The sequence below is a fragment of the Mastigoproctus giganteus genome, chromosome 2 (assembly GCF_048544385.1).
Source record: "Mastigoproctus giganteus isolate SK-2022 chromosome 2, ASM4854438v1, whole genome shotgun sequence".
Taxonomy (NCBI): Eukaryota; Metazoa; Arthropoda; class Arachnida; order Uropygi; family Thelyphonidae; genus Mastigoproctus; species Mastigoproctus giganteus.
Window position 1 is genome coordinate 264,228,267 of NC_143576.1, and position 21,076 is coordinate 264,249,342.

General features: G+C 36.9%; 1 protein-coding gene across 1 annotated transcript in view; it reads left to right on the forward strand.

The window, feature by feature from the left end:
- LOC150090449 (uncharacterized) overlaps nucleotides 1-20,732 on the forward strand; it is a 420,985-nt gene extending 400,253 nt beyond the window's left edge. The window contains exons 24-25 of the mRNA XM_090390317.1: nucleotides 20,460-20,603; nucleotides 20,686-20,732. Coding sequence (XP_090246443.1) covers nucleotides 20,460-20,603; nucleotides 20,686-20,732 — 191 coding nt within the window. The remainder of the gene's footprint in view (nucleotides 1-20,459; nucleotides 20,604-20,685) is intronic.
- Nucleotides 20,733-21,076: the final 344 nt, after the last annotated feature.

Below are 21,076 nucleotides of genomic sequence, written 5' to 3' on the forward strand. Positions count from 1 at the left end.
AGTTAAATAAACTATCTTAATATTCATGTGGTATAAGAGTGATCATTATAGAATTCTATTATTATGCAACTGAGAAATCTGTTATTATAGAATTCTGTTATTATTGTGCAACTGAGTTTCTGCAAAAGAATGTTGTAATATTCTTTTGCAGAAATGTTTCTCTTTTTTTCAAGGAGGTTCATGTGCAAGCTTGAACATGGTTATGCTGCTGGGAATTGTGTGGAAATTAGCTTCAAAAAGGTGATATGGAAAAGTTGTATTCCACATATTTTACTGTTACATTCATAATATTATACCTTATGCATTGAAATCACAATAGTGATTTTTAATAATCAGAATGCTCAGGAAAGAGAGGGAAGGGAAATGATTGACCCCTAATTGATCATTTAGAGATGCCCAGTAATCCCACCCTACTCTATAAAGATTCTCTTGTAATTGTATACATCTATTTTTATTCCTTAGGAGCAGGAACCTGGTTTTTTAATTTTTTTATTTTTATAAATTTATATTCTATTACCAATAGATATGCATCCATAATGCATCTGTATCCCTCTCCATATTTCTGGTTAGCATCCTGTATTTAAATTTTTTTTTTTAATATAAACAGCATCTGTAAATTTTTTTTTATAATATCCCCCAAACCCCCAATTATTTTGAAATTTTATAATAAAAGAATTGGAGCATTTGTAAGCTTGTTCAGTTCCTCTGATTTCCCAGTATTTTCATTTTCTGTTTGTTTGGCAATTCTAGTTTCAAACAATCTCTGTTTTTACCAACATACAGTTTGCCTTTCCTGCATACATATTTGTATATAATGTGCCTTCTCCTAGTCAGGGCAATCATGTAATTTAAAATATTGTCCATTTTATTTATTCATTTCAATTCTACATCAAGTATTTCAATTCTACATCAAGTATGTATTTAGGTGGTATCCAAATGGTAGCTAAGCCATTTAGATGTATATTAATACTTAAATGGTTTGATATACAGGTAGTTCCCGACTTTACGAGTTAATTTGCACGCTTGTAAAGCAGGAATTTATTTCCCATAGATATAATCATTAAAATAGGGGTTACGTTATCAACAATGAAATTAGTTAGCTAATTAGTTTGTTTAAACAATGATTGATTTATTCAAAGAAATTAAAATGTAGCCTGTAAAATCAAGCAAATTATAATAATAGAGAAATTATTTATGGCTTACAAATGTTAAAGAATGTTTATTCTTCATCGTCATCATTGGCTAAATGCACACTTGTTTATCACTCATTATTGGTTCGGCACTTGGTTTGTTGCACAAGGAGTTATCTTCTTCAGAAATGCTTCAAGAGACATTTATTTCCAAGATAATCTTCTCTTTTCTTTATAAATTTCAATATCACGCATACGCATTTTTTAACGAATGCACAAATTGCAACTAACACGATATGCATGGAGTAACAAGTTTAGGAAGCTTAAAAAAAAAAAAAAAACCAATGAAAAGAAGATTCTGAAAATTTATTTATGTTTTTTATACAATTGAAGATTTCAGTAAAGGGGGAAAAACATTTCACCAACGTAAAATACAACACAATTCCAGCTATCGGTATTTTCTCAAATGCAATAATATCGAGTTTACTACCTGTTTATAATTGCTTGCAAAAACAGAAAAGCCCAATAAACCGGAAAGTGCAAATTGTTTTTATTGTTTTATTGTCATGACCTCCAGAAATGTGCTTTAGAAAAATATCACAAAGCCGTTCAAAATTGGTTCTTATAACAGAACATATGATAACGATGAAAGTGTAATGCATTTTAATGATTTGAATATTTTTTTTTTTTTTTTTTTATGTGAACCACAAACACGAGGTATTAGAACCTATAGTACTTAGTACCGTGCTTGGGTTGGAGGTTGAGAAGACGAAAGAAGATATTTGTTGACATTGGACTTGAACTTCTGTAGATTGTAATTTTCAGGAAATACGTATGAAGGAAGGTTGTTCCAGAAAACGGCAGTTGAATGAATAAATGAGGAAGATGAAAAGTTGGTTCTGTGGGTTTGAAGTTGGACAGTAAATGGATGTTGGCTGGTGGCAGCACGTGTTCGGACTGTTTTGAAAGAGAGAGGCGGGAATTATACAAGCCAATTCAGAAGAACAGTGACCATGGAAATATCTGTAGAAGAGCTACGCAGCAGAAACAGTACGTCTATGGGACACCGAGTGGAGAGACTCTGTTAGAGATGAATCATTAATTAACCTAACTGCCGTCTTCTTAACGGAATCAAGAAGCCTGAGAGAGGTTTTGGGGGCACCACCCCAGATGTGGGAACAATATTCCATGGCAGGGCGGATTTGCGATTTATACAGAGTGAGCAGCTGTTTGGAAGAAAAGTAACGCCGAGAGCGAAACAGAAAACCAAGTTTCTTAGATGCAGAGGGAGCAATATTTGTAATGTGCTTGTGCCAAGAGAGATTAGAAGTCAGGGTAATCCCCAAAAGAGATATATCATTTTGCCTAGAAATCGGAGTGTCACTAAAGATAAGCATAGGAGCAGAAGAATCCTTTTTGCGAGATATAAGACAAGACTGAGTTTTAGAAGGGTTGAAAACAACTAAGTTGTCTTTGCCCCACTGGAGAATTACCTGAAGATCGGCATTTAAGGAATTGGTAGCAGATTTTCGAGAAGTTGAAGCTGATTGAGCAGGACAAGGTTTCTCAAAATGGAAAGTTGAATGCAATGTGCTATCATCGGCAAAACTATGGATAGGATTTCCAGTCAATGGAAGAAGGTCATTGATATACAAAAGGAAAAGAGTGGGGGGAAAGAACCTTGGGGGACACAGGCATTAGTGGAGAAGTTAGAAGACAGAGAGCCATCTACCATCACCCTCAGTGAGCGATCAGAGAGAAAACTGGATAACCAATTACTAAAAACAGTTGGTAAACCATAAGATGGAAGCTTGTTTAGAAGACCTTTTATGCCAAACACGATCAAAAGCCTTTGAGATGTCAAGGGCAACTACTTGTGTTTCACCGAACCTTTCCATTGAATTAGTCCATAAATGGGTAACATAAGCCAGAATATCACCAGTGGATCGACACTGACGGAATCCGTACTGGCGATCGTTGATCAGATGGAAGGTTTCTAGGTAGTTTAAGAGTTGTCGGTTAATTGATTTCTCCATTACTTTAGAAAGAGTAGAAGTAATTGCAATGGGACGATAATTGGATGGGAGGGATTTGTCACCCTTTTTAGGAACTGGCTGGATATGAGCAAATTTCCAAGCAGAAGGAAAAACACCTTTGGAATAAGAAAGTGAAAAAAGGCGGCAAAGAATAGGAGTAAGTTCAGGAGCACAGGTTTTGAGAACAAGTGGAGAAATACCATCAGGACCTGGAGCTTTCTTAGCATCAAGATTCTTCAAAATCCTTCTGATATCCTTTTGACGGAAGACCACAGGAGGCATTGAATGGAGCGTGTTGGGAATGGTGGGAGGTGTTTTACCAAGATCATTAATACATGAGCTGGAAGAAAAATGGGATGCTAGCAGGTCAGCTTTATCCTTGGCTGAAGTGACAACAGAACCATCTGGTTTGGACAGAGGTGGGAGCAGAGATGGGCAGAAGTTGTGGCCAATAGCTTTGGCAAGAGACCAGAATGCTCGGCTACCATTAGGGCAAGAAGAAAGTTTTCTACTCTTAGCCTGTTCAAACTCTAGTTTGGACTGATTAATAACTGCTTTACAATTGTTGCGAGCTTTGGTGCAGGCAGAAAATGAAACTGAAGAATTAGAAACAAGCCAATTACGATATGCAACATTCTTCTCTTGGACAGCCTTAGCACATTTATTGGAAAACCAAGGTTTAGATAAAGGATGAGATTATAAAGTGGAGTGTGGGATAAAGGATTCCATTCCTGCAAAAATAATTTCACTGACACGGTCTGAGCAAACGTTGACATCAGAAGTTTTGAAACAGTAATCCGACCAAGGAAAAGAAGAAAAGAAGTCTCGCAGGTCATCCCATTTTGCATTCTTGTAATGCCAAACAACACGAGGTTGGGAATAACCATGAGATAAAGGTTCCATTGGAGAAGAGACAATCACCAAGTTGTGATCTGAAGTGCCTAGAGGACCTCTCACTTCAACCGTGTACTTAGAAGGGTTGTTTGTGAGAAAAAGATCAAGCGTATTGGCTGTATGATTAGGATTGCCCGGTATTCTTGTAGGTAAATGAACAATCTGTGCTAGGTCATTAGTAATTGCAAAAGCCTCAGCATCTCGACCTGCTGGGTCGGTGTGACTAGAAAACAGAATCCAGCTGGAGTTGTGAACATTAAAATCACCAAGGAAAATTACCTCACTGTTAGGAAAGTTGGACTGGAGAAAGTCAAGTTGCAAAGAGAGGAAGTCAAAGAGCTCCAAGTGATTAGTGGAGTTGGGAGAACGGTAGAGACAACAGATGAATTTGACACAATGAGGTAGAGAGATTTTAAGCCAGAGAAGATCAAAAAATTTGTAATGAATTGGTAACTAATACAATTTACACTATAAAAACTACAGTTTAGAAAGTTATATAGCGAAAATTTCAACTTCCGAGGTCCTGGGACAAATTACCCAAAAACAGTTATTGGGTTCATTACGATATTTTCATGATACGTTGGTAACGGATTAATATCATAAAGTGGAGTACACTGTATTGTATAGCTACACGCATGGTTTTAAATGCTGTATTTATGAATGTTTAACATTCATTTTTTGCAATTTATGTTTATATTTTTGATTTTGTTGATACTTTGAAAAAACAAAACAACAAAACAAAAAAAAACTCGGGAACTCATAAAGTGGGAACTGCCTGTTGATAATATCCTGAAAGAAGTCTCTGAGGTCGGGAAAACTCATATCTAGGAAATAAACTCATACACCGACCATTGAACAAAAATTTTACTGTAACCAAAATTTTTACAAATAGTATAAAAACAAATTATTTACAATAAACTAATGATTGTATATTGCGGAATACTAAAAACTGTAATAAAAGATCGTTTACCATAAAATAAGCTAAAATATAAAATTAAAAGCGCTAAAAACCTGGAGCTTTCGAGAGCGTAAGCTCTCTTCTTCAACAGTAATATGACTTTCTGCAACATCACCTTAAATAGCAGGTTCACGGTCCTCCACACATGGTATTTCTCCACGTGGTTCAATCGGCACATGGTCAGAACCGGAAGTGGAAATGTCTCGGGTACGTGGCAAATAAAATCGTTCATCCGAATTTAATACAATTGTTTCAAAATAGGATGAATACGCATGCCTCTATCTCTATTCATGGTATTCTTACTGGATGAACCAATCCGTAAACCCTCGAGCCATTTACGCTCCCAGTATCCGTGTGCACGATCCAAAATAATAGCGTCCTCCGGGGAGATTTGATGCTGCTTCTCCCAAAAATGTTCGGCCACGGCAGACTTACTGTAATCAGCGGTTCCTATGACATTTAAATGTTCCCCCAGACGATCCCTAAGCCGTCGTTATGTGGGGGAAACAAAACGACGGCTTAGGGATCGTCTGGGGGAACATTTAAATGTCATAAGAACCGCTGATTACAGTAAGTCTGCCGTGGCCGAACATTTTTGGGAGAAGCAGTATCAAATCTCCCCGGAGGACGCTATTATTTTGGATCGTGCACACGGATACTGGGAGCGTAAATGGCTCGAGGGTTTACGGATTGGTTCATCCAGTAAGAATACCATGAATAGAGATAGAGGCATGCGTATTCATCCTATTTTTGAAACAATTGTATTAAGTTCGCATGAACGATTTTATTTGCCACGTACCCGAGACATTTTCACTTCCGGTTCTGACCATGTGCCGATTGAACCACGTGGAGAAATACCACGTGTGGAGGTACCGTGAACCTGCTATTTAAGGTGATGTTGCAGAAAGTCATATTACTGTTGAAGAAGAGAGCTGACGCTCTCGAAAGCTCCAGGTTTTTAGCGCTCTTAATTTTATATTTTAGCGTATTTTATGGTAAATGATCTTTTATTACAGTTTTTAGTATTCTGCAATATACAATCATTAGTTTATTGTAAATAATTTGTTTTTATACTATTTGTAAAAATTTTGGTTACAGTAAAATTTTGTTCAATGGTCGGTGTATGAGTTTATTTCCTAGATATGCCTATCTGATAGATATATTAAGCTATCTAAGTAGCAGATGACTGTCATCATCCAGTGCACCATCCTGTCTATTGGAGGCTTGACATAGTGAAACCCATGTGTCTCCAGAGCAAAGTTCCAGCAACTCCCATCTCTTTCATCATTAGTATGAGTGGTAACTTTGTGATGAACATTGTGATGGGATCAAGTATTCCTTAATTTTGAGAGAATGGCTCTAAAATAATTTTCACAGGCAGGCTGCAAGATAGTTCACCAGACTGAATGTATTGGTAGATCTGCAGGTGAGTGACTGGAGGGAGTCCAAGTAGTATATGTATGGGGAAGGGGCGATTCATGCAACATGTTCTCCCTCTTCCACATTTATTTTATATATTAATTGCATCACGAATAGTCAAAAGCAATAGAACAAAGTTTCCTGTGAAAACTTCCCAAAAACTTCTTCATTCATTTCACAAATATATGTGGTCCCAGTTCCAGTCATCTCAGTGTTGTCCATTTCCACTTATAATCTGCTAGTCTGCCAAGTTCCAATTTTTCTGGCTCTCTTGGTTATTGGTTGCCTCAACCACTAGTCATCTCCATTGCCTAACTATTTGCTGCATGATTCCTTTTGCTTCAGAAGTACAGCTAGGCCTCGCATAATGCGAGTTCAATTAACACGATATTCAGTTAACGCTATTTGAAAAATGATACCACTTTTCACTTTACACAATGCAAATTTCCAGTTAACGCTATCTTTTTTTTTTATGCGATAGTTGAAAAAGATTTGAATCGTTCGTTAAGCTTACCGCGAGTCATACGGTCAATAAACAAACGTTTGCCTGCTGCCCGCCTCGGTGTGTTCCATCAACCATCGGAAGAAGACGTGTTTGTCTCCTGCTAATAAAGTCAATACAGACTTGCATTTAAAAATTCAAATTTTTAAATGAGCCAGATGAAAATGTTACCGCGAAGGAGATAACGGTAAAAGAATTAGATGAAATATTTCGTATCGCATAGAACCCTCAAACAAAAGGTTTGATGTTCTCTGCGATATTTATTTCGCCAGGGCCCAGAGAAGATTGTTGTCGGCTATCGGAAATTGATTGATGAAAAGAGAAAGTCAACACTGTTCAAGGATTTCTTTACTTATATAAACTCTAAAAGGAAGGGGATGAATCTAATTGCACTTGACATCGATGGTTCGACTGTTGATGATCCTGCTCAGATAGCAAACAAACTGAATGAGTATTTTGCATCTACATTCACACATGAGGAATTATTAAGGTTTGAAAATGGCAGAAGGTTATCAAATTGTAGCAGGATACTTAATGATTTTGTAATAACTGAGAGCAAAGTGGAGGAGAAATTGTTGAAGTTAAACATAAGAAAAGCACCTGGGGGGGATGGGATTTATCCAGTTATATTAAAGGAGACGGCAAAGCAACTAAGCAAACCCTTAGCCGTAATTATGAGAGCATCATTGGACTCAGGGGAGGTTCCCACAGACTGGAGATTTGCAAATGTATCCCCAATTCACAAAGGGGGATCGAAGGGTGACATGAGTAATTACAGACCAGTTAGTTTAACTTCTGTTCCGGGTAAAATAATGGAGTCACTGGTTGAATATGCATTGCAGGATCATCTAGACAAGACTGCAGCAATAATTCAGACACAGCATGGGTTTGTTAAGGGAAAGTCTTGTCTCACAAATTTGATAGCATATTATGATGTGGTTACAAAGGAACTGGATGCAAAAAATAATTTTGATATCATATATTTGGATTTCAGTAAAGCTTTTGACACTGTTGCACATGGAAGACTATTGTACAAATTGGAGCAGAATGGTATTAAGGGTAAGTTACTACAATGGATAAAAGGATGGTTAAGTGGGAGAAGACAGAGGGTGGTAATCAATGGGTGCTGCTCTTCGTGGACTAATGTTATTAGTGGAGTCCCACAGGGATCGGTGTTGGGTCCACTGTTGTTTTGTATATTTATCAATGATATTGATGAAGGTATATCAGGCTTAATGTCGAAGTTTGCAGATGATACAAAGGTTGGCAGGGTTGTTAATGACAGTAATGGCAGTGTGCTACTGCAACAGGATCTAGATAATTTGGATAGATGGGCTAAGAAGTGGCAACTGAAATTTAACCTTGACAAATGCAAAGTACTGCATATGGGTAGAAGTAACCCCAGAGAAACGTACCAACTGTGTGGTACTTCACTTAAGGTAGTAGAAAATAAAAAAGACCTTGGAGTAATTGTGCAGTCAGATATGAAGTTTTCTGAGCAATGCAGACAGGCTGCCAGGGCAGGTCATGGGGTTTTGTCAACGATATATAGGAATTTTGCTAGCAGGGAGAAGGAGGTGATTGTCCCACTGTATAAGGCAATGGTCAGGTCACGCTTTGAGTACTGCGTACAGGTCTGGAGGCCTCATTTTAGGAAGGATGTAGATTTACTTGAGCGTGTACAGAGAAGGGCAACAAGATTGGTGAGGGAATGAATGGAATGAAGAGGCTTAAGTTCTGCAAATTGCAGTGGCTGGAGACTGGGCACGTGCGCGGTGATCTGATTGAGGTGTATAAGGCCTTGAATGGGTTGAGCACGCTGAATTCTGATGGGATCCTTCCACTTGTTCAGATTACGGACCTAAGGGGGCATAAATTCAAATTAAGAAAAGAGAGATGTAGAATAGATGTGCGGAAATTTGCCTTTAGCCAGCGGGTGGTTAATTGCTGGAACAAACTTCCATCTGTCATGGAAGTTGATAGGTTGAATAAATTTAAGGAGGAACTGGACAGGCATTTGGAGGGAATGGTGTGATTTTTTTTTTTTTTGGGTGATGCTGCATAAGCTCATACACTTGCTTTCTTGCATCACATGCCACTACTACTATTTCCGCAACAGTAATTTCTTCATTGTGTATTTTATGTCAGAGGTTCCCAAAGTTTCTCGGTTCACGGCTCCTTTAATGTCTTAATAATTTTTTCAAGCTGCACCCAGACCAAAAGAAATACCTAACAGTTTCGTTTAGTAGTTAGATCCAAACAACTTAATAAGAAATGCTGAAACTGTGAACTACCTCGAGCTAGTAGTTCGCACTGTGTCCGACAGATGTTGAGTATCGCTGTGTTTCCCTCGAAAATTTAAAATATTCCGCGGCGCACAGTTTAAGAACCACTGTTTTATGCAATAAATGTTTAATTCCATAATTATTTTCGTTATCTTTTACATTATATACAGTTAAAAAGTTATTTTAAAGGTATTTTTAAAATTCTTTATGGACATTCCAGAAGGTCAAGGACCAATTATAAATTTTCCTATTGGTTATTATATTCGATTAACATGTTTCCGTTTTGTGCGATGCGCTCATGGGACGAATTTTGCGAGCCAGTTGTTAAACCGAACATAGCTAATAAACATTAGAGCGGCACACTTCAATCCACGATTATTTCAGCACCCTTTGTATTTCCTTTCCCCAATATTTCAGCACCCTTTGTATTTCCTTTCCCCAATATTTCAGCACCCTTTGTGTTTCCTTTCCCCTGCATCTTCCTTACGCAGCAGCCTGTGTAGGGATTATCTGCACTTGTGATTTTACAGGAACATTATTTCCAACAAACATCCACTTAATTTTGTCTGGGCCGTTTCTTCTTAAGGTGATGAAATTCCCATGCTCCTAACGTCTGTCAAAGATTTTGCGTTTCAAGAATTGTCGTGAACCTAATAAGATCATTACCCTAAGAAGATGTGATCCAGGAAAAATTAAGTTGTGTTGCTGATAATTAAATTTGTTTATACTTTCAGTGGGTTGTAATTCTTACAAAGGGAGAAACCACCACATACTTTCCAAAGAGGATGGGGATTGTTAAAAAAAGGGCAAGCCAGTTTTTAAAAATTTACCAGCACACCACTGGTTTGCATGTATGTCTGCATCTGAAGAACAGTGGTGGTGTACTTATAAATAGCAAAAGACTACAATAAAATATTATATAAGGAGCAAGGGAATGATGCCATCAGTAGGGAAGATGGATAAAAAAATTAGCAACACATGTGGCATACCCGATATTCTTCCTGATGAGGTAGAACGTGCATTGAAGAAAATGAAGAATCAAAAAGCCCCGGGTGAAGATGAAGTTATTGTAGAGTTGTTAAAATTAGGAGGAAGAGATATGACACAGAAACTGGCAAGACTTTGCACAGAATAGATTAGGAAAGATGTGATGGCTAAGGAGTGGAATAATGCAAACATAATTTTGCTGCATAAGAAAGGAGATACATTGAAAATTGTAGACCAATTAGCTTGTTGTCCCACATCTACAAGTTGTTCAGAATGGTCATTACTAAACGATTAGAAAGAATACTTGATGAGAATCAGCCGAAAAAGCAAGCTGGCTTTATGACAGGATTCTGAACTATGGATCACCTTCACGTAATATCACAGCTAATGGGGAAAGCAGATTAATATAAAACACCATTATGCCTGGTATTTTTGAATTATATTTTACGCACTGGAAAGACAAGGCATAGACATCCCATATGTTATGATTTTGAAGAAAATATATGAGAATGCTACCTCCTTTATTAGACTAAACAAAGACAGTAGCAAATTTAAAATTAAGAAAGGAGTTCGACAAGGGGAGACAGTATCTCCGAAGCTGTTTACTGCTTCCTTGAAGAAGCTTTCAGAAGATGGGATTGGTCACAGAAAGGAGTCAATGTGAATAAAGGGTACCTAAATCATTTACGATTTGCAAATGACATTGTGATAATAAGCCACGATCCCAAAGAATTAGAGGAAAATCTTTTTTTGCAGAATTAGTAAGAATTTCGAACTAAAGATGAATATGGTTAAAACAAAAAGTAATGATGAACAAGTATGCCGCAAGAATGGATATGATCACTGAAGGAGCAGAAATTGAAAAGGTGGATTCATATACAGTAAACTCCCGCTATTCGCGGTCGCTGAATTAATATAAAATGAAACCTAAAAAAATGTGAATTTTAAATCGCCGTGAACATTTTCCGCCATAAAAAAACATGGGCATGGCTAAAATCATCTTTCCCAGTCAAAACAGCGCTCAGTGGGTGGGGGGAGAGGGATGACAAAATCGCGAGCGTGGATGTTTCTCGCTAATCCTTGTTCAGTATGTGCTATGCGCTTGTCATGGGCTTCATCGTTTGCTTTGAATTTATATGCTTATAAATTGAATAAATTTATAAATTGACATGCTTACAAAAGTGATAAATCTACCGTTTTGAAGTGTAAAATTGACTTTTTCGAATGTGTTAATGTTTATTGTGGACAAGTTCTTTCTAACCCATACAAAAATATGGCTACGAATAACAAGGGAAATGTGAAAAGATCAAAGAATGTGATGACATTAGCGAATAAAATTGAGTTATTAGACAAAATTTCTAATGGTGAAAGTGTCTCCTCAGTGGCAAAACATTATTAAAATCAATGAGTCAATGGTACAATCAATCAAGAAATCGGAAGAAAAAAATCTGCCGTAGTGTCTGTGAAAACGCGCTAATTGCTTCAAAAATTTGCTCTGTAACTCGTGATGTTAAATTAGAAAAAATGGAAAAGGCTTTAAATCTGTGGATAAAAGACCGAACTCAAAATAAAATTCCCATTTTTATCATTCGTGAAAGGGCAAAACACCTTTATCAACACTTTAGCGAAACTGTTGATAGAACTGGCGGGATAAGTTTTGAAAGATGTGTTTGAAATTTGTAATAAATATTACATTTAATATTAAATTGTTTCTTATTTTCATTTCGATGCCTTATGCTTGCATTTCACTACGTACTGTCTATGTACATAGTCATATTATGAAGATACATATAATACATACATAGACAAAATTTTAGACTAGTTTTTCTTATATATTTCATACTTTGGAACGGAACCCCTTTATTACTATGGGAGCCATTACTCAGCATTCACGTTTTCGGTATTCGCGGCATTTCTCAGGAACGTAACCCCCGTGAATAGCGGGGCTTTACTGTACTTATATTGGACAAGTCATTAGCTGTAATAATGATAAATGCCTGGAAGTCAAGAGAAGAATAAATTTCAAATGGATAGCATTCAGGAAATATAGACACATATTGAGGAGAAATATCCCCATTTGTCTGAAATTTAAAATAATGAACCAATGTATACTCCCTATTGTGACTTATAGTGAAACTGGGTACTCATCAAAAGAATAGAAGTGAAGCTGAAAATTACACAGTGGAGAATGGAGTGAATTATATTAGAAATCAGACTATTGGATAAGTTAGGAATACATGGATTAGGCAGCAAACTCAAGTAAAGGACATTTTTATCAAAACTAAAGAACTGAAATGGATCTGGGCAGGACACAAAGCTCGAAGACGTGATGACAGATGGACTACAAAAATAGCAGAATGGTACCTAAGAGGAGCTAAAAGAAAAGCTGGAAGACAACGATGGAGATGGGTAGATGATATTCAACTGTTCTTATGCAGTAAATGGATGGCTATTACACAAAACAGCAGGAACTGGAGAGTTCCTGGAGTGGCCTTCATGTCATCATCAGCTGATGGTGTTATTTCGCTATTATAGGCCAGATGACTGTGATCAGCATAATGAACAGCTACACAGACAAAACAGTGGGCTAGTAAATCTTTTTTTTTTTTTTTTTCTTTGAGTGATTTTAACTTTTCAAATATTGATTGGGAGTTGTGAATTCATCACTCACTGAGTAGCAAACATATTCAGGCCTAGAGACTGCAGTCAAAAATGAGACATAACTTATACAAAGAGAATTCAAAGAAAATAACCAAATTAACAGCTTAGAAGGTGTGGACTGCAAAGTTTGGTAGTTTGATACGTGAGGGGAGATTTGCAAGGTGCTAAAGGTATTGAGTGATGGTCTGTTGTAGGCAAGATGAGAACCAGGAACATAAAATATAAAATCTTATGGAATAACAGAATTCTGGATCTCATGAAATTCATCTATGGACTTCAGGTTGTCATGCACCAGAATAATTTGCATCTACTGTGGCAGTGGTAGCTAGTCTGCTTAAGAATTTAAAGCACAGTTGGATTGGTACTTTGTAGGAATAGTATGATTATTCTTTTTTTTTTTTTTTTTTTTTTTTTTGTCTGAATAGTGCTAATTTTTGAATTTACTGGATTTTCTATATCTACCAATGAATATCTAGAATATGAAAGAGGTCCTGAAGTGAATGAATATGTTGTGTGCACTCACACTATTCTTCCTTATTACTTCTGAAGAGTAATGTGTATTTGGAAGTGCTAGAAAATTATGCTTTAACTGTCGAGGGTCTTGCTAACTCACCTTACAGCAAGGTGCATACCTCACCAAATTTCTAACACTGAATATTGAATCTCCGCTAGAACAGGGAAGTGAACTGTTTTATAATTAAAACCATAGAGAATAGTTTCTGAGTTAACAAGTGATAATATGATGCCTGATTTCATGGCTTCCTAGTTACCTGATCTCATGGCGCCTCTGTAGCCAGGTGGGAAGGAGCAACAGTGCGTAGCACACGCTTCTTGATTAGACCGGGGTTCGAGCCCGTCACCACCAAATTTGGAGGATGCGGAAAGGTCAGGGAATGACCACCGCATATTCCCGGAGCAATATGGCCTTAGTTGCTAATGCTCCTAAAAACCAAAACAACAACAACAACCTGATCTCATTCTGTTAGATGTCTTTTTTGTGAAGTTATGTAAAGGAGACAAAGTGTTCCCTCTGAAATGATGTTGCTTTATCATTTAAAAGGAAGAAACTGTGGTAAAAGACATACTGTGGTTATCCAAGATAGTTTGTTTTACATGTGGCAATCTGGAGAGAGCTGAATTACAGTTTGGGTATAAGACGAGCTACAAACACAGCTCATAGCAAAATAATACACCCATAGTAAATAACACTTATTTTGAATAATGATTTGTATTGTTATTTTATCTTATAGAATGTAATGAATATTTAACTTTCACTGGTATTCTTTTAGGGAAAACAAATATAAAAGATTATTACATTTTCTGTTTTCATTTAAAAGTGATTAAAATTTATATATTTCATTAATACATTGGCAATGAAAGGTACTTTAAAATTCAAGTTACAGCTAACAGTCTTGGGAGGGGGGGGTTGTAGCAGCTTTTCATATTGTTTCAAGAATGCTAATAGAATACTGCCTCTTAGAGTTGATCATTTGAACAGCAAAATTTGGAGGAGGAACTATCACTGCAGGATGGCTTCTTTTTATTTAAAATCAGGTGCTATTAATCATATTGCCTGAAACCTCTACAGCTGTGTCTTATATCATTTTTAATAATTCTTGACTATTTACATTGTGATTCTGTGAGAATGCATGAAAGCACTGAGCTACAAAACTAGGTTTGTTGATTCCTGTGTCCTGAGTCCGATAAAAGTAGCATTGAAATATTACTCTTGCTGGAATAGCTTTAGAATGAGATAAAAGTGAAGATCAAGGCATGGCTCGTGCCCCGCTCGCTCATTTTGACTGTAATTGAGGACTACTTTGAAGATGAAATGAGACAAAATATAGCACTCTCAAAACTGTGGCAGCAGTGAGTTCCATTCTAAATTAATGTATAGTATAGCCTCTAGTGTCACACAGTTAATATATCTGCCATACAGTGACAGAGTGGCTTCAGCAGTTTGAAAATTTTGTATAATTAGCTATCATTATGTTTGCTGACTCTGCTTGGGTTGGGACTGCTTCCATTCTGTCTGTTACTTTTCACTTCAAGAATACTTGGTAGCATGGTAGTATTGCTGCATAACTGCTGCAATTTGTTTTTTAAATCGGACTGCCAGAAGCAGAGATATAGCAATTTAAAACATAAACTCGAGTTACACCATGGTCGCACTGTAGGGGTATTGATTGCGTTGTACGTCACTGCTACGTACGTAGCAGTACGTAGCTCATGCCTCGTACGGAGTAGTACAATGGTGGAGGTGGGGAATCAATTCATGTCTCATTTTCCTGAAGATTTTTGTCAATCCATGGATGCAAGTCACTCCAGTGTGAAACTGCCTGGGGCACTACTAAAGAATTTTCACTTCAAAAGTCAGCAAAACTGCGTGCGAGCCCATTGTTAAAATATTCACAGCTCACCACTGTGATGAGCCAAAACATTATGCCCACCAACCTAATATGATGTTGGTCCTCCATGTGCCGTTAAAACAGCTCATATCCGGCGAGGCATGGATGCTACAAGATTTCTTAATGTGGCTTGTGGTATCTGGTATCAACATGTAACCAGCAGATCCTTTAACTCTTGTAAAGTCCATGGTTGAGATGCCACAGATCGAAGTGGCTGTTCCAACACAAACCACAGATGCTTGATGGGATTGATGTCTGGGAATTTGGAGGCCGGGGCAATACCTGAAGTCTTCCTCATGTTCCACGAACCAGTCTCATGCAATCCGAGTAGTGTGGCATGGTGCATTATCCTGCTGAAAGATGGCACTGCCAGAGGGGAAGACCATTGCCATGAAAGGGTGTACGAAAACAAGCCGGTGGAGGCGATATCATGCTTAGGGCGATGGTCAGCAGTGATGTTTAGGTAGGTGGTAGACGTCAGAGTGCCCAGCACATGGATGACTTGACCAAGGGTATCCTAGCAGAACATCGTCTTAAGCATGAGACCACCACCACTGGCTTGTTTTCGTCCCACGGTGCATCTGGTTACCATCACTTCCCCAGGTAAACGACGCACATGTACCCGGCCGTCCACATGGTGCAACAGGAAATGCGATTCATGGAACCAGATAACCTTCTTCCAATCACTCAAGGTCCAGTTTTGATGCTCGCATGTCCATTGTAGGTGCTGTTGCCGGTGAACCGTGGTTAGCATGGGGCACTCAGAGCAGCCTGCAACTACGTAGCCCCATTTTCAGCAGGGTTCGATCTACTGTGTGTTGTGACACATTCTCCTGTCACCAGCATTACAATTACTGGTGAGTTGCACCACAGTTGCCCGTCTGTTGCCATGTACCATCCGGAAGAGCCTTCGCTCACCTCTAGAATCGATGAGCTGTGGTCTTCCAACAACTCGCCGGTGGTTCGTGGGTTCCCCCTCCTCGGACCACTTTCAGTAGGTACTAACCACGGCTGACCCTGAGCATCCCACCAGCAGTGCCCTTTCGGATATGGTCTGACCCAGTCGTCTGGCCATTACAATTTGGCCTTTGTCTAACTTGCTTAAGTTCGCTGCCTTCTCCATCTTAAGAACAAGAGTAACACTGATTAACGGAGCTCAGTATCAGGTGTTTTTTATACAGTGCCCTGCTCCTGCGCACGTGCCGTAGTTTACCTGCAGTTTTCATAATGTTTTTGCTCATTGGTATATGTAAATAAGTTAACATATTTTATATATTATCGGTTTATATAATTGTTGGCTAAACCACAATACCACTTGCCTTGTTGAGGTCCTCGTATATAGACTGTTTTTACAATAGTCATGCCTTTAATGCTCTCAGATGTGCCCGCAAAATCTAATAGCTTCCCTTTATTTTTTATGATGTTGCGTATGGTTTGGTCACTAACATTGTAATGGTTCATTAAAGAAAATGGATGCACCATTATCAAACTTTTGAATAATATCAAGTTTTTGTTCAATTGAAAGCACAACTCTTGCTTTTACCCATCATTTTTGCGATTTCTAAACAAAAATGATTTTTACTATAAAAAAATTTATACAAATACTGACATAAATAACGAAACAAAATTTCTTTTTGCGGTGCGACGAAATGCACTAAAAAAAACTAAACATTTGTTTAGTTTTTTTTAGTTCTTTCCACTGTTTTTTGAGCAGCAGGAGTTGTGGGATAGGTAGGTACATTCATCTCCCAGTCATGACTTATAATGCTGCTTCTTGTCACTTATTTATGACTTGCAAAACATCTGTTTATGCCTCTTCTATTTATTACTTGAATTTTATGATTTCCGGTAGATATATATATATATTTTTACTTTGGAGTCTTGAAGTGTCCCAGTAAATCCAGAGTCTGCTATACAACTTCTGAGTCTTCTTTCGATGGATAAATGTATTGTCTTTTTATAGTTTTTAAATAAAGGCTCTACAGTGATATTTTTTTATTTATTTTCATCAGCATTACGTATATTATCATTAAATTTTCCATTTATTTGTGTTCTAAGTCTCTTTTTTTTTTTTTTTTTAAGGCAATCTTTTGCTTCACTAATCCGAATTATCGCTTAATCCAGATAACCACTTCCCCCAATTAATCCGGATTAGTGAGGGTTTACTGTACAACTTCTTTAATGCAGCCATTAGATCAAGGCATTGTATCTACATTTAAAACTCATTACATCAGAAAATCATTACAATGGATTTTGGAAAAAATTTATTCTGAATCTATTGAAGTGATAGAGGTATAGAAACAATTTTTCAATTGTGGACTGTATTGGAATCATAACTTTATTGCTCAAAGAATTAAAACTGTCAACACATTAAATGCACATTGCAAAAATGTGTGGCCAGAGTCAGTTCATTCAGGAAATATGGTTGAACCGGCAGAAAACTTAATTGGTGCAATAGTAGAACTTGCTACATCAGCAGGAGGGGAAGGGTTTGATGATATGACTACTGAAGACGTTCAAGAATTACTGGTAGAAAAAGAGGCAGATGAACCGGATTTTATGGAAATGGCATTCGAGGTAAACCAAATCAATTCAGAAGATGATAACGCAGATGAAAATTTTTAAGTTCCAAATTTTACACTAAAAAGCATATGGGAAGGCATAAACATATTCCAGCAATTAGAATCTTATTTTTTGAATGCAGAACCATCGACTGAAAGGAGCACAAAGTTCAAAAGGGAGCTTCCAAAATACTTAGCTCCATAAAACTTAACAAAGATGTATCAAGCAAAAGCAAACAAACCCAGATTACTGATGTTTTAAAGAGAGAAGATACATTGAAATCTAGATGCTGCAGAAGAAAGTTCAGGAGGTGAAGATATTCTGCAACAAAGAAAACATTCTCATTTGATTATGCTTAGCAGTGATGAAAAGAAAGGAAGAAAATTAACTGGACGTACATTATCTGACATATATTATTATTATTGGCTATATGGTGCAAGGAATGCTGGGGCTTTTGCTGCACCAGCCAAAAAAAAATTCTGAGTTACAGAGAGAGAGAGAGTGAGAGAGTACAAGAATTAGAAGTAGAAGGGAATTTCCAATAAAGAGAAAAATGATGATATCCAACTCAGAACCCTGAGTGTGCCAAGCACAAACTCACCAGATGTGAGCCCCTGGGGTTATGTATCACAGTTTCTAAGACGTTTGTTCAGTTATTACTATTTTTATAAAAATTAAGTTTCCGGTAGTTATAAAAAAAAATTATGTATTTTTGTTAGCATTTGGAACGTAACCCTCCTTTTTGTAATGGTTCTTAGACCCGTATAACACTGTTTCATACTACACAAGATTTTATAGGGACCTAACTACCATGTTATAAGAGAGTTACCTGTACTTGCATGTATACCAGTGTTAGGAGTATAGTAAATAAATTTGATGAATTTGAAATGCCAGTGAAGACATCAAATGCAGACATTGTTGGAATTGAAGAGTCCAGATGTGGTGTCATACACATATTGGATGCAAATGGTGAGCATCATTGAATATGGGGAGCACAATGTATACAGAATGGACAGACAGGATAGGAGAATGGATGGATGGATGGATGGGTTATGCTCTTAGTTAAGAAGCACATAAAATCTAATGCAGTGCATTCAGTTGACATGGGTAGCCAGCACAATGTTGAGTCAGTTTGGTGTGACATAAGCACTGGGAGAGCAAAAATGAGAGTGGGAATGTGTTATAGGCTTAATAACTCTGATGAGTACAATGAACAGAGAACTACAGTGGGCCAGTAAATCATTGTCTTATAATGGTGGATTTTAACTTTCCAGATATTGACTGGTACTTGTAGGTTTGTCACTCACAGACTAGCAAGATTTTGTGGATTTGTTGGATGACTGTTTTCTACAGCAATGTGTGTTAGAGAGGCAACAAGCAGGAGTAAAACTCTTGATCTGCTTATCAGCAGTGATTATGCATGTATTTAGAATCTGCAGATAAAAGAATAACTAGGTGGAAGTGATCAGTGTATTGATGTGGGTTCACTTAAAGATGTAACTACCATTACTGGTAAAGGGAAGGGTTTTTGCTTTTGTAAAGGTGACTTCATTGGTCTCAGTTTTTTTTTTAAATTCTATGCAGCGGGACCAACTGATGATGCTTCCATCAGCAAATTCTAAATGGGAAGCATTCAAGGAATTAATCATAGAAGGCTTTTCATACCAACTAAGAAATACTGTTCAAGGTTTAGGCCTAAATGGATGTTAGATGAACTAATGAGACTCGTGGTAAAGAAGAAAAATGCATGGGATGCATATAAATTATCAGGCAACAGAAGCCTATGGTGGTTGGACTCTTGATGATCCTGCCCAGTAGCTGACAAACTGCATGAGTATTTTTTATCTAGAAATGGCTGAGAAATGGCAATTGAAGTTTAACATTGATAAATGCAAAGTACTGCATATGGGCAATAGTAACCCCAAAGTAATGTACCAACTATGTAGTACTACACCCAAAATGAAAAAGACCTGTGTGTAATTGTGCACTCAGATATGAAGTTCTCTGAGCAATGCAGACAGATTGCCAGGACAGTTCATGGTTTTGTTTCATAAACAAATTTAAGGAAGAAGTAGACAAACTATTTGGAAGCATGATTTGGCAAAATGGGAGGTGCTGTGTTTTTTTTTTTTTTTTTTTGTTGTTGTTGATGATGCTGTATAAGCTTGCTTTCTTTCATCATTTGTCACTCCTTATGTAAATGCTAATAATTGAAACTTGTTAGAAATGCTTAATTAACAAATATGATTGCCCTGTAAAGATAAAATAGTTCATTTCAAAGCAATATTATTTTATGTTTGCACCTTGCAATTTTTTGGCAATTGACTAACTTCATTATTTTCATGATAAATGTGTATTTACCATGTACAATGAATTGGATTTATTTTTCTCTTTTTGGAGTTAATAATAAAATATGATTTTACAAATAATTAGTTAAAGCTTGTGGTTGAGCAGAAATTTTGATTTCAGTGTACTATTTTATTATACTTAAAATAAAAAAGTGTTAAATTATTTTTAAATCAGAGTGAAAATTCTGTAATTTGCTGTTGAATTTGTCAGTAGAAAAAAAATATTTCTGTATATGTGGTGTACTTTCTCATCCTACTAACAATTGCAGGTCATACACCAGCTCTTTCTTGTGCAAAGAATAATGACGTTGCAGATTGTTTAGATATGATCATTACTGCAATGAATGTGATGTCTAGCCCTCAAAGTTCTTTCCATTCTTCTCATACACACAGTAGCCTTACAACAGAGTGTAGTAAGTGAATTCTTCCAGCATTGATAAACTCTGCTATTGTGTTATCCTTTGTTGTTTTTAAAAACTATTCCTCATATTGTAGTATTGGATAATAACAACTCTTTTACACCTTTGCAACATGACCTGTAAACTTTCGGTGTAATCAATTGGTTACCAGTATAATTTCTGCTAAGTTTTTATTATTTATTTTATTTATAAAATTGCTACACTTGAAATTTAGGGTGGTTGTAAAAAGAAGGGTGATTACAAAAGAGATATACAGTTAAAAGAATTAAATTTAAAAGATTCCATGAGTCCATTCTCTCAAGGTAGTAATTTTGGAGTAAAATTTTATATTAAATTTTGGGAACTGTAATTGCAATCAATGATACTTCGCAACAGCAGTATGAGTCAAAGTTGAATCTGTGAAAACATTCTATTTACCTAGTTCTAAATGTATTAATGTAGTAGTGCCATGTGATGCAAGAAAGCAA